The 19,937-nt window shown below is 37.5% G+C and overlaps 1 protein-coding gene across 1 annotated transcript in view; it reads right to left on the bottom strand.

The window, feature by feature from the left end:
• Positions 1 to 19,937, bottom strand: part of CDH13 (cadherin 13) — a 398,743-nt gene that overhangs the window by 281,953 nt on the left and 96,853 nt on the right. The window contains exon 4 of the mRNA XM_086468834.1: positions 8,352 to 8,468. Coding sequence (XP_086324960.1) covers positions 8,352 to 8,468 — 117 coding nt within the window. The remainder of the gene's footprint in view (positions 1 to 8,351; positions 8,469 to 19,937) is intronic.

The raw sequence follows: 19,937 nt of genomic DNA, 5'->3' as shown, positions 1-19,937 counted from the left end.
CACGGAAAGGTTAAAATTATTTAGTAATCATTGAAAAGATCCAGCAATTAGTCAGAAGGCAAAAACATTAATATTGTTCCCTGAGTGACAGCTATTTACTGCACCTTACAGATGAGACATATACAAGACATACCATTTTTCCTCCTGGAAATACTCCGCCAATCATCTTTTCTTAATACCACTTTAACAAGCCACAGCTAGTAATATCAAATTTGTTGCCAGTCCAGTCCGCAAAATGCCTTTATTGACGTCTTTCATTAATGGAAGTACCGAAGTTGACAGTATGACAGTATTTAGTTTGTAAATTGGCAGGTATAAGTTGTTTTTCTTCCTAAAACATTATTCATTTGGGTATTGCTTTATATTACACTATACACTTGCTAACAACTGATTTTGCATAATAAGAAACCAAAGGAATAATTTGGAATGAAACAGGAAAATGACTGGACGGAGAAGGTATAGTATTCAGATAACGAACAGATCACTTCCGAAACGGTGTGAATCAATTCAGAGCTACCAAATAAATATCTTAATTGCTTTAAAGGAAGCTCTATGGTCATGTTCTCTCCACTGACTTCTATATTCTGCAGATCTCATCTTCGTGCTAGGAAGATATTAACAGAGCACACCACTAAGTAATGCTGGATAAGTCTGTTGCATTTATCATCCTACTTAAAAGAAAGTGTTACTGTAAGTAGATTTATAGGAAGAAATTTTACAAATTAAAGGTACCAAGCAAACAGAAATCCTGGATCCAAATATCCTGGTTTTACCAACCTGAGATTACAGAATTAAGCCCTACATCTTGTTAAGATTAAAATTTGTCCTTACTAAGAGTGCAGGGATCAAGGTTTTGCTCGAAAGTATACATTCGGTAAGAAAATAGCTTTTTCAGCCTGGGCAGATTGAGTAGTTGTTTCAAACATCTGAATTCAACTGAGACAGAAGAGTCAAGGTGGACAACAAAAAACTTTGAATTAGTCAACTCAGGGTATAGAATCATCTTGGAAGATTGTAAAGATGCAAGTTTACAAGAAAGTCAATATAATTTCATTAAAACCACAGGAAACGGAGTTAGGGAATGGCAATTTAATTATTATTCAGCAGCCCTAGAAGGGGCTTTCTGGCTGCTCCTGTCAATGGCGCTCTCCACTCATAGTGTGCTCAGGAAAAGCAGGTACCAGATCACACCCTACATGAGTCTTAAAACATGAGCCTGGGGGTTTATTTGGGTCGAGGAAGCTGGAACAGCCCTGGAGTTTTCAGGAGATTCTTTGGGTTTGTTTTTGCAAAGATAATTAACTGTTTAAGAAAAAAATAATGGAAAGGTATCTAACATCAGGCATCATTAGATGAAATAGCTGTTGCACCTAAAAATAATCCAAAATTCCATTTAGTGTGTCAATGACAAATTAGTTGCCAGGGTTTCATTTCATCTTAGTTAAGTCACATAGATAATTTACTGTCAGGGACAGACTTTTTCTCCTCTACCTTCATCTGCAACACAGTTCAAGATACCAACTTCTGAGATCAAAGTTCACACAAATTGTAGTATACTTTGCTGAACAGCTTCAGAGCACGAAATCTTATCTGTTTGGTGCTCTCCTTAAGGTCATTAGCATGATTTGTTATGAAGCAGGAAATTAGGTGCTGGATATTTCAATACGGGGCAGAAAAATTAATTCCATCATTGCCATAGAACTGCTTTATCTCCAACAAACTTGTAACAGTAGTAGCTAGATTAGAAAGTATTTATCAAGTGTTTAAAAATTATTTTATTCTTATTAACAACAACAAACATTGAAAAATAATGGTAAATTCTTACTACTTTCCAGTTTTCAAGGCATTTGCTGCTCAAGTATGACTCTTCTGAAAGATCTTAAATAAACAGGAGTATTTTAACAAGGCTTTCCACTAAAATTTTGTCAGCTTAAAGAGAACAAATGTATTCTGCTGGAATTGTTTATGTGACTGTCAATATTTTTCAGAAAAAGGAAGTTTGAAGAGACAGCTTTCTGAAAAAAAAGTAAATTTGAAGTGCTGTTTTCACTTAATGGTTTGTTAGGACATCAAATACACATCCTTTAATGAAAATTAATATGCTGTAGTTTAATAATTCATGTACTTGCATCAAAAGCCCTTTAATTTAATGGAGTGCTGTTCATTTCATTACAGTCATTGCTGAGGTAGGTTGATATTTTTCGATGAAGGTCAGAAGTGTGCCATTCCTTCATGCAAGCCATGAATTTGATCAGATCTTAAACTCTGACATCTCCAACAGTCCGTTCAGGTCCAACTCAGCAGGGTATTACACAATTTCAAGAACATTAGAATAGGAAGAAAGCTCTAGGTGTCTGTTCTTTCAGGATCAGAAGCAGCTGTATTATGCAGCTGTGGTCATGCATTTATCAAACTTTGTATTCCCTCCTCAGTACTTCTGTTGTAAATTAATGTCTCTTCTCTGGGGACTAGAAACTTTTCTTCTAATATTATGCCAAAATTTATATCCATTAGTTATCACGCCAGTGTATTCCTTTCACTTAAATAATTACACTCACTCTGGATTTACAGAGAACACTTACTGTGGTAGGGTGAACAAATTGAGCTCATCTATATTTCTGCCCAGTCTTACTATACTGTACCATAACTTGATTTTTCTCGAATCCCAATCCTTTTCTTGACGAATTAGAGCAAGCTTTATCTATTAAGACTGTCTTTGTTGCCTAAGTGCTACTCATCAATTCTTGCTGATGACCACCTCCCCTTTTCTGAGCATACTCTTTGGAACAGCCTGATCATTACATCTGATGTGATGATGATTTGAAAATAACCAAATGGATACTGAAAAATATTTTTATTTTTAAATCCAGTGAATCTTTCCTGTTGACTTCAGACTCAGTACTAGTTCTATAGTAAGAAACATATTCTTTTGCTTCTGTATCATTTTTAGTAACTGACAGGAAGATTCAGATCAAGAAATGAGAATCAGACCTTTACCAGCTGAGAAGTTGGTAAGGAGTCACACAGATCTCTCCTGGTGTTGGATAGGCTTTTAGGTATAGCTCCTCCGCTCTGCATATCATTCTGTTCTCTGTTGGGGCACACCATTATCTTCCAGACTTCGACACCCATCCTAGCTAGGTCCTTTTCCTCCTTCATTTCTCGTTAGACTCTTTCCCCCCACCCTCTCATTTTCTACCTAATTTTCCAGTAGAACAAATGCTCTTCTTAATTCAGATTTTATTTCACTATTGTTCTTGTTCCTCTGTTGTCTTTCATATGTCCTCTTCAAATATGCAGTCCTTCTCGTTAGGTTCTCTTCACAGGTCAGTGGATCCTGATCATCTCTCTTGGCATTTCTATCACCTTCTTCTCAAACTTTTGCCTGAAGTTTGGCATTTTTTCCAGCTGCATCTTTAGTACTTAACACTTCTCTTCTATGAAGCATATAATTAATCATATGTAAATAACCTCAGTCAGATAGCCACTCAAAAATAATAAGCTTCCAGCAGCTTTGCCATCCAGTTATCTTCAGTTTCCTCCCCTCTTCAGTTTTTGTCCTATTGCTGCATTAACAGAAAAACTGCGTTTTCTCTTTCCCTTAAATTCACAGCTCAAATGAGGAAATAAAGCATCTCCTCATAGATCTAACAGATTTCTATCCTGTTTGCTAGCCTGCACCACTTTTACCCTTGAGTTTTTGTGTAGGTCCATCCTGCCATCTAATTGTAATTTGGCAGCTAACTGGCATCAGCCCAGATCAGAGGCAGGGAGTGCATATACAGTATCTGATGTAAAATCTCTGAACAAATATCCCCTTCTTCCAAAAGGACAAAACAGCCAAGTAACAAAGAAAAATATCTCTTACCAGCAAAAAAATAAGGTTTTGATTTTTCTTCATTCAATAGTTTCCTACAAAGTCACCTGTATACCAATCTCTGTCTTCTGGCCTTCACTGAGCATGAAAAGTCCTGCCAATTTTTACCAGGCCACTCATGGCTTCCAGATCTTACATGTCAACAATTCAAATATTCATTCTTATGAAGGACAATTCCTTTAAATTAAAGAATAGAATCATGGATTCATCATACGTCCATCAATAAAATCCATAGCAAATCCTTTCAGCCTAAATTAAAACACTCTCACTTTGCAGATGTCCTTCTTTCCTAAAGGAAGAATTGCTGGAACTTGTTTGCCATCTCCACAACTAGTTTCCTGCACTTTGACTACTACATTAGTACAAGGATTAAACTTCAAAAAGTACCATCATGCAGTTTATCACCACAGTTAAGTGTGTCTGGAGATTGTCATCAAATAGACGTGTAGAACCACCACTCTTAAGTTAGTCTTACGAAACATTTCCATAGCATAGTAGTGAATAACCTACTACCATAATTACAAGATAATCCTGCATCCCGCTGTTTCGTACTTCATTTGACTCGATGTGGATAAATAAACCAGAAAAGTAACATATGGACAGAGACTAAAAATTGAATATCATGTCCCTGTGCTATACCAGCAAGAGCGAAACAAAACACATCAATAACAGTCAACAGTCGTAGCCCGGGCCATCTGGTCACAAAGGCCCATATTACCAAGATTGCATTAAAATATTTTAATCTCACTGTTTTCCCTCAGGAATGAAAGATAATATGCAAAAGCTTAAATTCTGCTAAAAGGTGAGATTCCTCTACCTACAAGAGCAGCATGTCTATGATAGCTATTTAATTAAGAGATACCCTAATGAAGGGTGTGCAAATGGCAAGGCAATAACCTAATTCCTAAGTGGATGTGCTGGAAAGCCAGTAACAACACACAGAGCAGCCTCTACACATGTATTTCCTTGTTAAGTTAAATACTAATTTGAATTTTTGTAACTAATTAAAAACCCCATTTTTTTCACTTGTCCAGTGCAGTATCTCCTTCCTGATTTATATTACCAAACCTTAATGAATAAAGTCCTCTAAAATCCCCACTTTTTGTTTTTACGCTATTTTTTTCCTAATAGCAAATAAAGCGTGATGAATTGTTGTCCCCCTGCTCTCCTGTTTTGCCCAGCTCCCAGCCAAGCCTAATAAGCAGTCCAGCTGTTGGTGGCTGCTGCAATCACTTCCAGGCAACATAACATGGGTTGGAAAGCAAGAGGCATTCAGGATAGATGACTAAACTACACTGATGATTTGCTAAGGCGGGTGAAAGAAAGGGGAAATATCACACTCAGGTTGCAACTGGAAACCTAACTTTTATGTGGACATCCAAACCAGACCACATGATGGTGTCAAACAGAACTAGTCATACCTGAAATTATTACTATCCTGTATTTCATTCAGTCAGGAAAGCTTCACATTCATGAAGAGGAGAAAATGTAACTTTGCAGTAACAAAGATGAAAGCAAAACAATAGTTGGAATTATTTTTCACACAGAAAAATGTGTGTTTATTCCCCTCCACACGCACACACACATAATTGAATTGCAATTCCTTGTTCCTAAATGATTTTATTGCTATGTCTGAATAAAATATAAACTGCCCCACAGTTCAATCTCACAGAGTTGACCTGGAACACCCATTACATAGGAGCTCAGAAGGATTCTGCTCACAGTGCTGGGCAGATCGGGTGAGTTCCTGCAAGCCTTTGTGGTGTGAGACAAACTCTGCTGTTCCCATTATAGCAAACCTACATGAGTCCTCAGCCCTGATTGCGGGCAGTTAGATGACACAAGTTTGTTCCAGAATCTGCTTTCCTTTCTTCTTCCTTCTCATTTTTTAAATTCTATTATAACATGCAAATTATCGATTCTCTGTATGATTTTTCTCTTCCCCAAAAGCTATTGAAACCACAGCTACTAAATACAGATGCAATGTCTCTTCACAGTGATTAAAACAAGCCAGAGACAGTAAAGTTTAAGTTCAAGAGAAATTCATATACATGCTGTAATTCACCAGTCCACGTAGTGCCCTTTTGAAACTTCTGAAAGTAAACACCAAAATATTGTGGAAGAAGAAATAAATATGTGTCTCATCCCTCACAGAAGTAGGCAACAAAATGAATTTTTTTGCGAAATCATGAAGCTAGAGTTCTCAATAAACTTCTAAAGTTAAATGAGACAAATTATCAAATTTTTCTACAGTTTGTGCAAGATCTGAAACAAGTATATGAATTGGGAGTCTAAGGCTCTCCAATACAGACTACTCTGTTTCTGAAGATTCCATGGCCTATCTTACGAAGGCCTGTGACATGTCAAAAAGACCTAAAAGAATTGACTTTTTTCAGCATTGGCTCATACTGAATTTTTTTAATTAGGGAACAATAGACTCTCTTCCCTACCATCAGTATGTCTGAGGTTCCAAACCTTCTTATTTATGCTTTGTTAGGCATTATAAAATCATAAAATCGTTTTGGTTGCAAAAGACCTTTAAGATCATCAGATCCAACCGTTATCCTAACACTATCAAGCCCACTACTAAATCATGTCCCTAAGCACCAGATCCATATGTCTTTTGAATACCTCCAGGGATGGTTGCAAATTCAGTTGCAAGTTACTGCAGTTGACCTGGAATATTTAATTCCATTATTTTAAATATCTCTAAAATTTTCATCTCACTTGAGACACATACACTCTGTGTTACTACTTGCAATAGACTATAGCCAAAATATTCATGTCTAGATACCTAAATTAGAAATATACTGAAAAAAATTATATTTAAAGACTGCTAAAATTGATGGCAGCTTAAGGTAATTCTAGGTGCTGATCATTTGCAGTCCCTGTAATTTAAACATTAGTTGAGGACACATATCTTTGAAAAATAGACTGTCAGATGCCTTTACACCTCTGTGTTTGTACACCATCTACTGCACTTGTGATCCCCGACTAGCATTTCAGGAACAATAACAAATCAAGATGACAAGATGCTAGGAAAACGTGTAAGTACAAACAGGGCCCGATTCATCTCATTCTGCTTAAGGAGCCTCAGTTACCAGGACGACCATCCTAAACAACCAGTAAAAATACTTAATGAAGACACTTCTAGAGAGTAAATCAGACTACCTCAGATCCAAAACTTCAGTGTTCACAAGCAGTAGGGATGGAAGGGGGAGGTAGAAATAAACATAAACCAAACAAGGAAAGACTATAGTTCTGTGTGTAAGTAACCTTTTTAATTCTCTCAGTGCTTTAAAATTGCAGTCTTAAAAAATTTTTCAACACTAACATATTAGCCAACAATATTTACTGTAGTTGTTGATCATTAATTCTCAAATGCTGAAATGTAAAGGGAAAAGCTCAGAAATGGCTTTAGAAACATTAGGACCTATTAAAAAATACTTCAGAAAGACAGAAATATCTTACAGAAATTTATGAAATCAGTATAAATTATTGATGGGGAAAGGGGAGAAAATTAAATCTTCCTAGCTTATTCTTTTTACTGATAGGAAAACAAACTTTCCTAATTATTAAAGTAACTGATTAAGTGCCAGCTGGCTAAATTACACATCAATTGTAGAGTAAAATTCTGCCCTCGAGCTGCACATGTAGCTCCAGCAATCATACCAGTGGGAATTGGGAACAGACTCCACAGCTCTATAGCCCATCATGTCACTAACACACCTACTAAAGTCAGTGACGCATCAGAGACCCTGTTTCAAAACTGCCCATATGCAAAATGTGTTCATGTAATTACAACTTCTGATGACAAAATGGCCATTTGAACAATTACTGGTTGGGGTTTTCTTTTAAAATGATTTTGTATATACAATCTGTATATCTTAAGCTCTGGAAAAGTGACTTTTGGAACTCTCGTCTATCTGGTTGCCTGCAGACATGAGAAAAACTTTCCACTTCTTTGTCACACTTTTGCAAACAACAAAAAATAAAACTGAAAACATCTGCAAAGACTTATTTCATCTTTGGACACTAGAAATTAACTAAGGAATCAAAGATGTTTTTACATGTAATGCCTTATGAATTGCTTCTAGGTCTTGAGAATAGAAACAAGATAATCCACACTATGTAGTAGGATATTCTTCATAACATTCCTGGTCTAGAATTTCAGCCCCAGTCTGACACAGACACACAGGTAGGCAGCAACCCCTACTGCAGATAGCAGCTGCACGAAAATATACATCTCTGATTAACGCTTTTTACCAGAATGTATGCTGTTAAAGTCTGCCATGAATACAAAGCTATTTTCATGTGTCTACACAATACAGACAGCAAAGTCTTCTCTGTTCAATTTTGTTTCTTACTTTTTTTTCTGGGATCTTACTAGCAACATGATGGGCATTACAAAATTTTAAGAGAAAAAGATCAATTACTTAATACCAACACTTGATCCAGTTCTTTGTTGACTTACCTTGCCAACAGATCTGGGAAATGGTGGTCTTTGATTTTCAGGAATTAATATCGGAGTTGCCAAAATAGCCCTTTTTTGTCTCGGAATGCCAAGGTTGCCTTCCATCTTAAAGATTTCCTAAAAAAAGAAAAAGACCAGTTACAAAGACTTGCAGAATAATATTCAGATGTTATTTCCATTCCCTGCATCTTTAGGCAAAGTTAACACAAAATACCAGATTCTAAGTTTTGTATTTTATTTTTCCAGCAATTAGTGATAACATATCAAACTATTTATTCAAACCTGTCAGGTTACAGCCCTTATTCCCATGGCAGTAGACAAGCTGTTTTCATGTTGCATTCCTGTTGTATTTAAACCTAATCAAGTGTATCTACCATCCTAACCTGACAACTGCTTACATCACAAATTTCAAACAAGGTCTGGCTTACCTCAAATACTTGTAAGAGACCCATAAAAAGCCACACTTTAAATATCTTAGGTAATTTTCACATCTCAAGTCACATCTATACTTGGTCACTTCTCTGTCCAGGCTTTTAATCAAACAGAACTTACAGGTGAATTTGCTGAGACTGTCCCCAGGTAATGAACTTTGAATAAATACCAGAAGCTTGTAACTCAAAAATAAAAACACAAACCAAAACCCAGGTGTAACTTATAATATCAGCTAGTAGGGTTTTTTTTGTGTTGGGGTGGTTTTTTTTGTTTTCCTTAGAGAAAACTTCATACTACTATAGCAGAAAGAACACAAGTAGAAGTGGTTTATACACAAGCCTTCCTTTTCCTACTGCATTTGCTGGAGTATTTAATTCTAGCTGAGCTTCAGGCAGTTCATCGCTTTATGAGCTACAGCAAACTCTTCACAGTGGCCTCTGGCCCCTAGAAAACTCCGTCCGTCACACCTTTGCCTTCCCTCCCCTTCTGCTCTCTGATCCTCTCAGTGCTCTCTCTGCAGAAGCTGCAGTTTCCCAGAGACCACCCTCTTCCTTTTGCTTCCTCCTACCATCTCTGCAACTCTCTTATCCAAGCACAGTTACTACCCAGGTCAAAAACAGCCTCTCCCCACTTCCCAGAGCTCTCCCCTTGTTCCAGGTGCATTTTTGAAACACAAACCAAAAAACCCAAACACACAAACAAAACAAAAAACCCCAACACCCCAACAACCCACCACACATTTGTACTGTGTTGGGAATTGTGAAACTAAAAAAAAATATTTAGATCATAACTATTCATTCAGGTTGTCAGGACAGTTTTACAAAAGAAATTATAGGTTGAATTAAATATCTAATTCCAATAAGATAGTTACATCCAACAGATAACACTTTTCTCTGTACTCTGAAACTCCAAAAACCTAAGTTTCTCAGTCAGTTCTGGAATCCATGTTGTTTTTTTAATAGCTGCTACTTTATTCCATAAGGAAGGTCCATCCCTAGGCTGTATTTTATAAAACTGCAAAGGTGAATGAGTTTTCTTGGTGGCAAAATGTGGATATCCACCAGTCAGGAGCTCCACAGGCAGCTTCTCTTGCCATCTGTATAGGTGCCTCCCATCTAATGACTAACTTCCCCAAAACACTGCTCTACATCTACAAGCCTTAGCATCACTTCTCAGATGTGACAACAAACAGCAGCAAGGGAAGTTCAAGTCTTCAACAGTTAGCTTTAGTCATGGTAAATTCAAAGAGCAGTGGGAACCATGCAGAGAATCCCTTCTCACCATTTTGCCCATTTTCATAACTTTCTGAGGCTCACCCTGATACACAGTTCCCATCTCTCCCAAAGGCGTTGCCACTTCTCTCTAATCTTTCAGTCTGCAGGCCACTTGGGTCCCTATTTTTGTCTTTCAGTCCCTCTCCCAAAAGAATTTTCCTTAATAAAAATTCATGAGAAAGTTCAAGATAAGAACATTTGAAGTGTCAAATAAAGAGGAAAGAGCTGAATTCTGTCCAAAGGCAAATGCACAGAGCAGTAAGCTTTCAAAATCATTTACACTGTAAACACAGCAGACAGTTTGGCTGGCATGTATCTATGACAATTCTAAGGAGACTAGAAGTGACTACCAGTATGTCTAAAGGGAAATACCAGTTCTTTAGCTCAGCAACAGCAATGCTCAACTGATCACAATTTTCACTCATGCTAGCTCCTACCTTCATGGTTGCCCTTCAGCTCTTGAAAATGTAAGGAAGAACTCCCAGCTGCACGCTCTTTGGAAATAAGCAAGACATTTATTCAGATTTACATGTCTTTGTATCATAGAATAGTTTTGGCTGGAAGGGACTGTTAGAGGAGGTCATCTAGTCCAATCCCCCTGCAATGAGCTAAGTCAGACTGTTCAGAGCCCCATCTAACCTAACCTTGAATATTTCATGTTTCTTTCTATGCAAGTTTGAGGAGTACAAGGAATTTTCAGATTGTTCAATATCTAGATCTCCCAGTTTTGGCAGTCATAGACCCATCAGCTATTAATTCATCACTTTCTCATGGCAGCTTACACTTTCCCAGAAGGCCAGTAAATGGAAGAAAAAAAACAATTTACATTCAATCAGCCAACATTTCAGTCATTAATACAAAGAAATGGACTTCGAAAGGAAAGCAGCACAGTGGTAAGACTTAAGGCCTTCAAGTCCAGGTTCCAAGCGGGACTTTGGATCAGAAAAAAAAAAGGAAAAATAGTATTACTTGTTTGTTTGTGTTTCTAAGCACAAGTAGTCTGTTGCATGAAGAAAGCTTCTGTAGATTTGGCACAGAAACGTAAGCACTTCTCTGAGTATGTTTTCACACTGTTTATTCATCAAATCTCACTGCTGATTTCTAAATAGCGATTTCTTCATCGTAATTTCTCTCTCTGTTATCATCCCTGGTGTCTAACAACAACACAACTGATTAAATGAGTAGCCAAAAGCATCACTATGGAATGCAGGTAAACAGAAAGGAAGAAAAGGTCAAGAGTACTTCGCCAACAGATTTAATAATTTGCTGCTGTTTGTGATTATCTTAATGATTTCCCATTTGTAAAGAACAGGGAAAAAGAAAGAACATTTTTCTTAATGCCAAGCAGCTGCAAGACAGTTTGACCCTCAACCAGTATATAAGACAGAAGCGAAGGAGTTTGAAATTATATGTGCACTTAGCACCTGGTTCAACAGTCAAAACACTGAAAAGATTCTCATTCATAGGTGAATATACTGCACATACAAAAATTTTTACTGAATTCACCTATTTAATTTCTTGAAGAAGCAACTCACAAGGGATAAGAAATTACTCCAAATAGTGTTGGCAATTTTGCTTCAAATTTTCTTGCAGTATCAGGCTAGCATTATGACAGGAGTCTTTTACCCCTTGGGGAAAAAAAAAAAAAAAAGTGAAACCCACAAAGGAGTTCTCCATCATCTTTGCTGCAGACAACTGATCAGAGACTATAGTATCTACCATGTCTTTGTAGCAGCCATTACTCCAGACAAACATTTATGTACCAGGATTCTGGAGCTGGCAGTCTGGACAATAAACAGAAACAGCCATCCGCAAGCAAAATTTAAAATATATATGTATAGTAATAAATACATGCCTTCCTAAGAAAAGTGCACCAAAAATAAAAAGTCTGGTTTTCTGATTGATTTTTTGATTGGATCCACTGGCTTCTTTATTTTTTACCATTTAACTGCAACATCACATCTGTGATCACTATCTTTCAGCTGCTGTTTTCATGGACAGTGGATTAACTGATCAGAATCCAACTATCATTTCACATCCACCATTTCACAACCGGCTTTTACACCTTATTTTTTACTTCATTAAATTCCTTTTCTAGATCTGGAATCAGTACAGCAGTAGTTCAGCACGCAATATGCTGATTCACTGGCAACAAAGCTTGATTCCCTATTCACATTAAGCAAGCAAACAGAACCTCCTCATTTTTCCAGGGTTTAGGTTCGGCTTTTATTGAAAAGTGCCAGTCTGCCCAAACTAGTATGCTCCGCAAGTTGCAGTTTCCCTAGATCCCTTGAGAACTCCCCACTCTGTTTTGTTTTGCTTGCTTTCTACCAGGGGTTCCTGGGAGCTTTGCAGTTCTTGAATATTTGAATGAATGGCCCAGTCACTATCCAGCAGCAGGCACCATTACTCTTAGCAAAGAAAATTTCATTAGAACTTGTCATGGGAATAAGGTGGCTGAATACTGATATTGATTTGTCACAATAAGAGTTAGAAACACCACTGGAGTGGCAATCTGTAATCCACTACAGTGACCAGAAAAGTGGTTGAGTTTCTTGCAATTTAGTTGTTTTTATACACTAAGCTTGATGATCTGAAATGGGGTCAGTCCCAAATAAATAAAAAAACAAAACAACAAAACCCACACAAAACCCCCACAAAATTAATCAGATGCTTGTTGCAAGCAAAATTCCACTGAAATGGCAAATGGGATGTGGTATTCAGTGGTATGTCAGTCTTTCTAAAAATAACATCATCACTACATAAGACTGAAAAACTAAAACTGCATGCAGACCGACTTAAGATGAAATAATTTTTAAATAATTCGCAGCTGAAATTTCATAATTGTGCTGTAATACTTAATTGCTTTCTGTATGTTATTTATATAATCAAAATATTGTTATTATCAGCAGTCTTAATAGTTAACGATTTCTAAGATATCTGCCAAAACAGAAAAATATTTTCTCATGTTGTTAATAATGAGAAAATCAAAGAAATGTGCTAGAACTTTCCTTGTAAGTCAAATAACAACTGTTTAAACAAATAATTAACTCAATGAATAAAGTTAAGAATTGTAAAGGTCAATGGCATTCACACAAACATCTGCTCAAAAGCAGTCTGTCCTCAGTGCCTGTAAATGTCACCCTAGAAATCACACCGTATACTTCGGAAGAACAAATCCAGCTGAAATCTAGCCTGCTAAGGGGAATCAGGCATTTCAGAGTGCATGAGCTTCCAGGGTTGTGGAGCATGGTCAGATATAACATCTGGGTAACGGAAACTGCTGGTGGAACCTGACTGGTGTCTCTGAGTGTTTCTACTTTATCATTGTTACATAGAGAGGCAGATCCTCACACTGCCTAACTGATACACCCGATAACTGCTATACCCATTAATGCTGAGCAATCCCAGACTACAGCTTTGCTACTCTGCCATTCAGCTAGCTGTGCTATATGCACTTTTATAGGATGGAGGCTCTTTTATCTTTAGAGGAGTCAAGAACATATTAGGAAAAAAATCTATTCTTGCTCACATCATTGGGTTACATGTAAATCATAACTATTTTAATTCTAATTTATTCTAAAATATTTTCGTAATGCATATGTGACAAAGTCAGCTATCATAGAGACAAATCAGACAAATTTCTGAAATCATACATCCTACTCTTGCCCTGAACCTCTGCAGTATCTGTTGTGACGGAAAAGTCCTGTTTCTATTCAAGTATGTTTCATTTATCTTCACATCTGCCTTATTCTGTGTCAAGGAAAAGTTTTTCTGAGGTGGTAACAGACTAAATGCCATTAATTTTCCTTCTGTACGCATTAACCATGGGAGTTACCTGATCTGAGAGTAATACAGAAGTGACAACCTAGTGCCTTTTTAAAAAAAAAAAAACAAAACAACAACATTTCGGACTTTTCTTGTCATCATTTAGGGAATGTTATTTTCATTTTGAACCATATGTGAATCACCCCCTCATTCAGGAAATCTCATGTTCGTTCCACACTGCTCATGAAACATAATGAGGTACTCCTTATACACAGCCAACCAAACATGCTCTCACTGACTGCATCTGTCAAACAGCATTGCAAATACAGGCGTAAGGAAAGAGATAATGGCTGACCTTATGCCTCTGTCTTCACCAGGATACACTAACAACACATCACTTATCTCCATTAAAAACACCCTTCTCCCCATCTGTACTATGCTTACACTGGTTGCAAAACAAACAAAACCAGACTGCTTTCACAGCAGAAATATTTGCCAGAAAGCAACTCAAAATTGTTAAAGACATCCCAAAACCAGCACCTTAAGTAAATGTAGCATTAATGAGGAAAGCACCTGCTAAGGCATATCAAGCCTTAAGAAAAGTGTCCTGTAATTTACCTTGAAAATGGGGTGGGGAGGAGGCTGACTTTGTTTTTCTGTTTTCTTTTAATGAAAGTGTATCCCACTGGATAAGATACCACACTGCTATTGGAAATAGTACTAGACACATAGTGAAGATCTGAAGCAATTAAAATCTTTCACAAATCTGATCCTTTTCAGACATAACCAAAGCTACATGGAAAATTCATTGCACAGCATGGACATAAAGCCTTAACTTCTTACTCTTAAATATCCCTACTGAGTCAACTGAGTGGATTCCTTTCTTCACTTATATCGGAGGAATTCAAAATGCAAGAGCTTCCCTTTAACCTCAGCAAGCTTCATACGTGTTGAAAACATCCTGATGTCCAGAGTGAGAAGGAGAAAGAACACATATCTCAATTCTACAGCATGATAAATGAATCAAAGATGAACCCTTTTGGTGGGGCACTAACCTGTATCAAGCCACAAAAATCTATGGATCAGTAGCAGACAACTGCAAATATGGAGTAATACAAGCAGCCATGAACGAGCTGTTCCATGTTTCACTTCTAGGATATAAGGACAATATCTAATAAAGAAAATCTATTTCTTATGTAAAATAAATCCTGTTCATAGCAGAAGTTTTCCTACCTTGGAAAAAACATCTTTCTATGTATTGCTGCAGGGCAGCCACCTACAAGTAACACATTTTATACCTGTGTTCTGGATTGCTAAAGTGCTATGGAATTCATTGCATTATAGCAGTGCTGCGCAAAAGTAATTTCATGATACCCTAAAGCAATAATACGGTATGTTAAAGTTATGTATATTGTTTAATAAATATAACAGTGGCTGCAGTCCCAGCCCTGTGTCTGAATGGATGCATAAAACACACTTCTCCCTACCCCCGAGAAGGCTCCAAGCTGTGATTACAATTAAAGCCTTCTCAGTCCTGCTCCCCAGAAATTTTTCTAAAGCTTTATTGCCACATATTCCTTGTTATCCCTCAATTTCTTCATTATTTCCACTCCCTCAACAAAACAACCCCTCACCTTATTCCAAACACTGGCTTATTTACCTTATTCTTTTCCAAATGCTGCACAATCCTTCTGTTCTTCCTGTGCACCTCCTGCATTCCCAAATAACACTTCACTTTCTCTTGCTCCAGGTCTCAGTGTAATACCACAAGTCTTGTTTTTCTTTGGAAAACATTCATTCCTTAGCATTCATTTTGAATTTGTGTCCATTCTACACTGATCATACAACTCTACCCATACTGAAGTAATCTCAAATTTGCATTTGGTTTCCAGAAATACCTATATTTTTTATATTCGTATGCTTTTTTGTTTGAACAACATCTGTCTTGGCACTACTACTCCAAAACTCCCCTATTTCACCTATCTTTATCAGAAAACCAGTTCCATTCCTCCACCAAAAACACAGCCGGTGTCAAAATTTCTGATGTCCTGGTAGATTTGGACAAGAAAGGCAACAGCAGTTCCTCACAATGTCACATTTTGACCCCTGAGATGACACGCATGAAGTACTGCATCCAAGAGATTTGTATATGCCGTAGATCAGTCCAGAGCTGGTGAAATCCACCATAACACATCCAGGACCCCCTTCTCCCCTCCCCTGCCATTTCCCAATGCACGGCCACCCAAGCCAATTCAAGGAATGTTTAAATTCTGTCAAATCACAGCAGTGGCATTTTAAACTCAGTGTACATGTTGTAATCGGCAATTCAAGAAGTGGGACAGAAAAGAGAAAAAGGTCCTTGCTAAGCTACCAGCAGACCCATGGGTTCCAAACCTTCCAGGTCACTGTTTCTTGCTTTAAATAAATTCTCATTTAATTCTGCTTTAATTCATGTCATGTTGGACAGATACACACATTAAACAGTATCTCATCCTTCTCTCAAAATATATCACTAATCCTGACTGTCTGGAAAAACATCTTATTTTCCCATATCATAAAATCTCAGGGAGGAGAATGAGAAATTCAGCCATTAGCCTGAGAATTCACAAAACCCAGGAAAAAATAAATAAATCATAAATAAATAATAAATATAATAAAATAAATTATAGACACTGACTGTATGTCCTAGAACCCTGCCCTGTATCTTTCGGCAGCTTGAACTGTGCATGTGCAGTCAGCTGGGCACACCCAGATGGGTCACACTCTTCCCACAGCTCAGTTCACATATAGGAGACCTGGTCATGGGTATTGCAAAAAACCTGCCAGATGCCTCATGCTGAAAAACAAGACCCCTTTTATTAAGAGTCTGAGAACTGTGTTTCCTGTGGCAGTAACCAAGGACAGTTTAACTGGGAGGGAGTTTCAGTACTTTTCTTTCCATTAGGATTGGTACACCCTTGCACGTAACGTAATGTTGTAATCGTGCGCCCGCACCACTTCCTCCTCTCCATTAGGTCAGGGCTGTATTGACTCCCAGCAAAACCCAGTGTACCATAAGACTGCAAAGCAAGAATGCATTACGTTTAGATCTGCACAACAAAAAAGTCTGGATATAGTCTATTAGACTTGACTACACAGGCACGGTGCTCTGCAGAGCTGGAATTCTTGTGCTCTCCTATACAGGAGCTGCCAGACTGACAAATGAAGTGGTAGTCCGTGATGAAGACAAAATGGCCACTTAGATCTAGGCTACGGCAAAACTCCTCATTCACCAAGCTAGATTTGAAATTTGGTCGAAACAGCAGAAACGTTAGTGCATTAATCCACTTCACTGTTTCATCCAGCTACTCAGAACAAATTAATTAACAAGCATTAACTGAGTCCAAAGAGCTGAAATCATAGTGTATTAATCCACTTCACAACTTGGGCTGTATTTCTACTCTTCAGTACAAACAAATTAACAGACAGGAACTGCCTGATACCAGAAGCTTAATTCCATTTTGTGACACAAATAGACAGTGTTGCAGTGTCTTGTGGACAGCTTCTTATTACTGCCTGAGTGGTACCGGAGCTGGTACTGAACTTTGAGTGCATTTGTCAAAGGTGAAAATACAAGTCCTGAACATGCCCTATGTTACTTGTTCCCACCGCAGTGACTCAATTAAATTCACAGGACAATGTTCCTTAGTTCTAAACCTTTCATTAGTCTGGACAGTTTCAAAGACCCACATAGTATTACTGAAGAAGAGAGTACACAGTTGAAGTTCTGACTTAAATGAGAAGTATCTAAAAATTCACATGCAATAAAACAACTTTTTAAAAAGTATGACTACCAAGACATTTAAAAAAAGTCATTCCCTTGAATTTTAATTCTAGATCAAATTTCTATAGAACTTGTAAAATATGCTAGTTGAAAGTAGAAATTTTTTTGGTTTTGCTGTGTCTATTTTGAGGTGGGAAATCAAAGCTCAGCTTTTTTGCAGAGCACTTCCAAAAGAAAAACAAAACATGCAAGATGGAGACCCAGACATAGGCTTGGACATCTCCATGGATTCTCACATTTCTCCTTAATCATGCTGGCAATTAAGTCTAATTCAGGAAATTCAAAGAGTGTACCTGTCAGGAACCAGGAGCAAATGAATTGCTATACTGGAACAGATCAATGATTCATGAGCTGTAACATCAAGTTGCTAACAATATTAATTGCCACTTACTTCAGGAAAAAGAGCCTAAAATGGCAGGAGTTATAGTTTACAATGAAGTATTATTTTTTCTGGATTATAACTGCTGAAACTAAAGGCATGTACAGCTTTACAATACATGAAATGTTACATTGATAATTCAATGCTGTACATCATTAAAATTCATATGTTTGGTTCTGAGCATTTTGCCCTAACAACCTGCAGCCATAGTAGCATAGAAATATTTATATTCCCCACTTCACACCTGTTGACTTTTAACTGAGTGTCTCCATGGGATGAGAACAGCCACCACCTACACAAACACCAAGTAAACAGCTTTTATTCAAGTTTCCTGGCCAAGAGAAGACAGATCCAACCTTACTCCCAGCCTGCATGCCATCTGTTTGGCAACTCCACTGCTACTCCTACTGCCTGGTTTTTGTAGTGTTGTCCATGGGCTAACTACTCAGGGGTTCCGGTCAGTGGGGAGCAGCATCCAAGATTACCAGAAAGAAATACTACTCTTAAAGCTGTCAGAGCAGGGTTGGAACACTCCATAGCTCCTTATTGACTACAACAGAGTGACTGAATAGGGACAGATAGCCCAAGGGTCAGAGCACTCACAGAGGATAAAAAAAAGATACAGATTTGGTATTGTTCTAATAATCGCTTCCAGAGACTTTGTAGTGAACCACATTATTTTAGCACTTACACCCCACTGATCTAAAAACTCTACTCAGGTCTCTTGATTTCTAATCCAGTGCCTTTCTGAGAAAGAAGTGATGCATTCAAATGCATTCAAACACCTGAGCTCCAACCAAAACAGAGTATTATTCACCCCTTGGTTTCCACTTTATTTTTTTGTTCATATTTCATATTTGTTCAGTTCTATCAGATAAGTTTTATTTTTATCTATATGCATTGTCTTGCTCCCAAAGTCACTGAAGTCATTAAAGTCAGACCTGTGATGTCTGCTGCCCTTACTGACACATTGGAATTTAAACAGGAGAATTCTAAAATTAAAAACCTGAGTTCTCACAGCTTGAGCTAAATCAGCAAAATCTCTCTACTCCTCATAATTATCCATCATGCAGCTAGCCCCAGAAGAATCTCGACTGGACTGTATTTAAATGGCATTATGAATTCGTAAGACGAATTCTTCAGTTCTCGTCACACATGCCAAGTACAAATGTTCTGCTTCAAAATGTGACCAAAGACCCATTGTGTATATCAGATTATGCACGGCATGTTGCTTCTATGAAGTGCAGAATTTCCAAGGAATGTAAGAAAATTAATTCTGCTCTGTGTTATTCAACTTTCTTTGCACCATCCTCTCTGGTATCTGAACGTAGCACTGCACAAAATCAAACTATCAGCTTCGTGCTTAAGGTTCTGGTTTGCCTGACCACTTCAGAGTGGAGTGAGGCACAGTATCCATTTCTTAGCTTAAAACAACCTTATTTTGCTGAACTTATCTCATAGAGACAGGTTAATAAATTGCAGCATTCACAATTTGATACATTTTTGGCCCTGTCTCAGTTTACAAACTGACCATTAACAGACCTTGAAATCTGTGAACAAATACATTATCTACTATTATACGCAAGTTTCTCAGATGAGTAATTTTTGATCTTCAGATTGCACAGGCAGTTGCTTAGAAACATTTGTCTGTATTAGTTACACAAGTCATGTGGTATTATTTTTCATTTCAGATTGGATGGCTTCTGTGAATAAGCAACAGAGCATGAAATGCAAATTTCACGATATAAAATTCAGAACTTGCTTTTGGCAAAGATTTGATTTATTACATTTATAGCACAAGATGAAAACAAAAAGGTTATCTCTGTGATCTGAATGACTTGACAAGGGAAGTAATGCCTGTGCCACTTGGAGAACTACTGGCATAAATTGCAAAAACAAACAAGAAAAAC

The sequence above is a fragment of the Leptosomus discolor genome, chromosome 8 (genome assembly GCF_034619465.1).
Source record: "Leptosomus discolor isolate bLepDis1 chromosome 8, bLepDis1.hap2, whole genome shotgun sequence".
In the NCBI taxonomy this organism is placed as follows: domain Eukaryota; kingdom Metazoa; phylum Chordata; class Aves; order Leptosomiformes; family Leptosomidae; genus Leptosomus; species Leptosomus discolor.
The sequence above is the reverse complement of the archived record's forward strand: the minus strand, read 5'-3'. Positions and strand labels throughout refer to the sequence as shown.